At 37.3% G+C, this 6,000-nt stretch overlaps 1 protein-coding gene across 5 annotated transcripts in view; it reads right to left on the bottom strand.

The window, feature by feature from the left end:
• Positions 1 to 2,020: 2,020 nt before the first annotated feature.
• ARSJ (arylsulfatase family member J) overlaps positions 2,021 to 6,000 on the bottom strand; it is an 86,806-nt gene continuing 82,826 nt past the window's right edge. For all 5 annotated transcript variants that reach the window (XM_059169843.1, XM_059169873.1, XM_059169852.1 and 2 more), the window contains one exon: positions 2,021 to 4,425. In XM_059169843.1, coding sequence (XP_059025826.1) covers positions 3,021 to 4,425 — 1,405 coding nt within the window. In that variant the 3' untranslated portion in view covers positions 2,021 to 3,020. The remainder of the gene's footprint in view (positions 4,426 to 6,000) is intronic.

Raw genomic sequence — 6,000 nt, 5'->3', positions numbered from 1 at the left:
ATATAATTTGCTTATTACTTATGTTCATTATTTATTGTCTGCCTAACTTGGCAAAAGCACAAAGGTAAACATTTTTAATCCATTTGTTCATTGATCCGTCCCAAGCACATAGAATTTTATCTGACAAATAGTAGGACTTAATAAATATTTGTTGAATGAATGTATAAATTTTGAGAAGTAATTTTCCCTAAGAGGGAACAATGGATTTATTAGCTTATGACATAGAATTTTGTGTGCTGCTTTTGGCAAGCCAGCTTATTTCTACCAGCATATTCTTTTTTTTTTTTTTTTTAAGAATTTATTTATTTATTTGACAGAGAGAGATCACAAGTAGACAGAGAGGCAGGCAGAGAGAGGGAAGCAGGCTCCCCGCTGAGCAGAGAGCCTGATGCGGGACTCGATCCTAGGACCCTGAGATTCATGACCTGAGCCAAAGGCAGAGGCTTAACCCACTGAGCCACCCAGGTGCCCTCTACCAGCATATTCTGATGTCTACTGACAAATTCACGATTTGGGTGCTCCTGAATCCTATGAATAAAATGCTTAAGAAGCTAATCCTGTTGCCAAATTCATGGACCTTTAGCAAATGCTAAAGTGTATTTACTGCATACTTACTTATTCAACTGTCAGTGGCACAGTGTTTTCTCTATCCTTAAGATTTTCAAAAACGGCCCAGTCAAGCAAACTAACAGTCACTCAATTTTTTGAAAAGTGAGGTTAGATTATGTAACTATAGATGAAACAACTCCTTTGGTAGACTTGACAGACCTGGGGTGGTTGTTTTCACTGGAAAGGCACCAAAAGTGGTTGCTGCCTTGCTATTTGTTGCTTTGTTGCTTTTTTATTTGAATTAACTATTTTATATCCTTTCTCACCCAAGACACATAGCTATATCCACAAACTGCTTTCTGACAAAACTAGTGGAAAACTCATTTTTCAGTCTAGGACTTTCTTTCAGTCTCCTAGTAAAAGGGTGAGAGGTTTTAAAGAATTGCAGTTTACACTTGAAAGAGCCACAGACAGCTCTGGAAATGAAGCCTGAGAATCACAGTTCAGGAAAATGACACCCGAGACTAAATGCCCAGTATTAACACAGTTTTAATAATTAGGATGTGAAAATCAACTGTATAGTATTTTCCTTCCTGGACATATTGAAATACCTAGAGATTTGCTGACAGTATTTTGAAAATATTTTTGTTCAATATTTTTACAGGATTATTATATTAGACTTTAGTTTCTTAAGGGCAAGGCAGACTTTAAAAAAAAAAAGATTTTATTTATTTATTTGTGAGAGAGAGAGAGAGAGAGAGCCCAGCACCTGAGTGGGGGGAGGGGCAGAAGCATGCTGAGTCCCCGCTGAGCAGGGAGCCCAGGATCATGACCTGAGCCAAAGGCAGCTGCTTAAACAACGGAGACAGACTTCTCTTAAATCAGTCTACCTAGCATCATGTGCAGGTGGCAGGTATTCTTACAAATAGCTAATAACATCTGTGAAGCCATTTCCAGATAGAAGACTGTGAGCTAATTTATTCCAATTGAAAAAAGATATGGAAGGGGATGCTTGGGTGGCTCAGTCGGTTAAGCATCTGCCTTTGGCTCAGGTCATGATCTCAGGGTTCTGGGATCGAGTTCCAGACTGGGCTCCTGGCTCAATGTGGAGTCTGCTTCTCCCTCTGTCTGCAGCTCCCCATGCTTGTGTGCTCTCTCTCGCCCTTTCTGACAAATAAATAAATAAAATCTTTTTTACAAAAGTTGTGGTCATTAATAGAGAGCTTAAAATCACATCCCATCATATCTACTTTATGTAAGAGGAGGATCATTATAAATGTTAGAGATTAACAAAAATAATATTTTTGTCTCTGAAATAGCCAAGTGGAAACACCTCTTATTTGCAAAATCTGTATTATTTACTATGGTTGTTAGAAAATCATAGCTTCAATTGCGTTTTTGTAAAGATTTTTCTTGTTAAGATGAATAATATAATTTTGTCTAGAAATTGGATCAGGAAAACCACACTAAATTTGTTAGTGCTGTGAAATAAATCATTTAATAATAAAGACACATAAATAAAATATTTATGATAGGAACAATAAAGGTGTCTCTCAACCCCATACAACACTGAATTTCCAAGTAATTTGTAAGGAATATATTCATCTTTTTACATTCAAAATAATGGTTGAACAATGATGATTATCATTTTTTCTGACTAATTTTCTTTTTCTATTCTATGAATTCACACAGTATTACAGTAATTTATAGTATTACAGTGCTTGGTAATCTTAAAGACATGAAATAAACTTCTAACAGTATATAGAAAATAAAAATAAAAGTCATTTGTATAACTTTAATAAGAAAACAATATTTTTTTCTGTAAAATAAATTATGTACTTTATGTTGAAATGTCATTCTGTTAAAGTGTTTAGAAAATAGTTACATTCACGTTTTGGCAGTGTGCTCAAACATTCTTATTTGCCATTCCCTCATGCGTGATAAAATGAGGTGCAAGCTGTTTACACGGGAGGAAACAGCTTATTTTCACAGGAAAGGAAATGATACATGAAATGGAATTAATTTAGAAAAACCAAGTATCATAAGATAGAGATACAATAATTCACTAAGAAAAAATATTTTTCAAGGCCTTTTGAGGCAAGGCAACCTCAAAACTACTCAAAAGTAGTTTCATCACGCTACCCTGTAACTTCCATCAAATTAACATACTCACTGATTGCAGTTGAAAGCAAGGGTTTGGTCCCTTGACTGAAGCACAACAGCTGAAATCCTTAATGAACACTTTATAAAGGAGCAAAAGGAATAAACGTCTCTATCCACCTCCAAGTGTGGCATGCAATGGTAGCACCTTTGGCACCAAATAGACCTCTTTTCCTTGTGACCATGACATGAAAATAAGTCTGGTGCTAATGGCAGTGATATTATTGAGCCAGATTTGCTAGTTTACCTAGAAAACAGCTAAAAGACTAAGACTGACTTAAATTTAACCAATTTTGGAAAAAAATGTGTACTTATCCACGATAATGGCAAACACCTGAATGGCAATTTGGAAATGAACCTGCTTTCTGCTGTTTCTTCTTTGTCTTGCTTTTCTTCTGCTTTTTCTCAGCCTTCTTTTTGCTTGGCTTCTTTTTCTTGTATTCCTCTTTATACCACGGTCCCCAGACTCCTCCATTGAGCCGAGGGTTACTTCTTGGGTCTTTGGGGGGGTACCTGACAGGCACTGCGGTTTTGTTGAATTGTGACAGCCTCCGTAGGAGCTGCTTCACAATTCCGGGATACCTGTGAGACAGGTCCACTCTTTCATATGGGTCAGCTGTGATGTTGAAGAGCCATACGCTTTTGCCAGTCGACAAGGTAATTCGTTCGTTATGCCACCGGTTGGGCCCCAGGTTGCTGAAAGACTGGGGGGGAACCCAGTCACTGTAGCCAGGGTTTCCTGTAAGCAGTTTCCAGTGCTGCACCCTGATGGCCGACTGGATGGCGGTGTTCCAGATCCCGTAGCCTGCTGCCCAGGAGCCATTTTTCGCTTTGGTATAAATGGGGTCAATGTTATGCAAAATATCGACCCGGGGCGAACGAAGGCCTTCACTTATGGTTTCCCAGACATCATAGCCATCCAGTTGAATGTCCTCATCAATTTGTCCTTCAGCCAGTGAAATCAGAGTGGGATACCAGTCAGTGATGTGCACAAGCTCCTTACACACTGTGCCCTTGTTTTTCAGAAGTGGACTATGCACAAAGCCAACAGCCCGAATGCCCCCTTCCCAGTATGTTCCTTTGCTACCTCTGAGAGGCCAGTTACTTCCTCCTGCTGTGGGCTGACCGCCATTATCTGAAGAGTATACGATAATGCTGTTGTTATAGAAACCGTATGTCTTCAGAGCCAGGGTCACATTGTTGATTGCTTCATCTAAGCAGGAAAGCATGGCAGCATACCTCCGCCTATTTATGTTGATAATGGATCTATAGTGTTCAAAATACCTTCCAGGGGCTTGCAGTGGTGAGTGAACAGCTTGGTAGGCAATATATAAAAATATAGGCTTTCTGGGGTCATGGGAAGCCAGGATTTGCTGAACTCTTTGAGTGTACATCTGTGTGGAGTAGATGCCATTGTCATAGTCCCAGGCAGCATTGTCATTTTCATACAAGTCATAGCCACACATTCCAGGACTGTCACATTTGTAGTGTGTGTAGTAATCACCACTTCCCAAGAGGGAACCAAAAAAGGTATCAAATCCTCTCTTGGTGGGCATACATTCTTTTCTATAAAAACCCAAGTGCCATTTTCCAACCATATGTGTTGAATAGCCAACCTCCTTCAGCTTCTGAGGTAGGGTTGCATTGTCCAGAGGTAAACAGTTGGGTTGGGTAGGTCTTATGATAGAATGTTGAAGTCCGGTGTGTATCTGATACCTTGACAAGAGTAAAAATTTTGTCAGTGCAGGATAAAAGAGATATTACAATCATTGTTAAATTAAACAATGTTTCTATGAAGAGAAACTTTACCTCAAGTAAAATATGACCAGTTCAGCATTTATATGGTTGACTCAGAAGTTTTATCCTAATTAGCTTCATATTTAACATTTGAAATACATTTGACTCTAAATCAGTACTTTTGAAACTAAGATTTCACCACTTATCTCAAAGCACTTTTGTTTTGTTTTGAGAGAGAGTGTGAGTGGGACAGGGGAGGGGCAGAAGGAGAATCTTGAACTTGGAGCACGGAGCTCTACATAGGGCTCAATCTCATGACCCAGATCATAACCTAAGCCAAAATCAAGAGCTGGATGCTTAACCGATTGAGCCACCCAGGCACCCTTATCTCAAGTGTTTTTAAAGTTCTTCTAATGGAATTAATCTGAATAAACTTTAAACTCTTAATTAATTATATGACATAGAAAGCAAATGTGATGAGGGAAAGGATACAAATGTTAGAGGAGTATTATTAGTTTTTAGTCTGGGGATCTCACATTAGCTCCCGAATCATTTCCTGAGATCTATTTCAAGCTAATTCTGAAGCACTAAAAATACAAGCAAAAATTATATAAAAGTCTGCTGTTTGATTGTCAAAATATATTTTATAATTAGTCCCCAACCTGTTAGATCTCTGTAAAGAGAAAGGGAATTTTTCTGGTTCACAGTACATTATTCTGAAAAAACATTTTAGGGTAAGGGTTTTAGCTAATGCTAAAGAAGGATTACATTTTCCCCAAAACAGAAGGAAAAGAGTCTTTTCATATTTTTTCCAGTGTCTCAATTTAAGAAAAAATTAGATTTACTTATAGTCTAAGAAAATAAGGCAACACCTTCTATACGTTAAAATTAAGTGAATGTTAGTTTCCAGCATTGCTCTTGTCCCAAGGATATTTTGCCAAGGACTTTTCCTCAGAGAAGGGTTATCATCACATAAGTGTATGAATTTTCATTTGGGTCAAGATGTGCCTACTAGTTTACAACATTTAAAAGCAATTGATTCTATAGTCATTATATAAGTTCAAAAGGACTTTTAAAGTAGAAAATACAAAAATTCTGAGAAAATGAAGATTGCAGAAGGTTTTAAGGTAGATGTAAAAATATTCTTGGAATCAGGTTACAGAGAGTAATATTGAGATCAAAATTAAAAATTTTAAAAACTGATTGAACCTGAAAGGTCATCATGTCATACATACCTTGGGTGAATAGTGCAATTTATTTAAATTTTCATATGATGGGATAATGTAACTGTGAATTCTTTTGAAATATCAATTGCAGTAACATTGATGGTTTGGTAGGCCCCATAGGGAAATGTGATCACTAATGCAAAGCAGCATTCCACATGGACTTGTCTACTCTGCTGATCATTAAGCTGTCAAAGTTTCACAATGATCACAATTGTGATTTAAAATATAAAAACTCTCAAAGAAATAAGCATTTCACAAGCATTATTTAACACCAAATTCAGAAAATATTGTTATTATCCTTGATAATTTTTGATGATCCAGTTCAGGA

The sequence above is a fragment of the Mustela lutreola genome, chromosome 1 (genome assembly GCF_030435805.1).
Source record: "Mustela lutreola isolate mMusLut2 chromosome 1, mMusLut2.pri, whole genome shotgun sequence".
Taxonomy (NCBI): domain Eukaryota; kingdom Metazoa; phylum Chordata; class Mammalia; order Carnivora; family Mustelidae; genus Mustela; species Mustela lutreola.
Note: the sequence above shows the minus strand (reverse complement) of the source record. Positions and strands in the feature narration are given on the sequence as shown.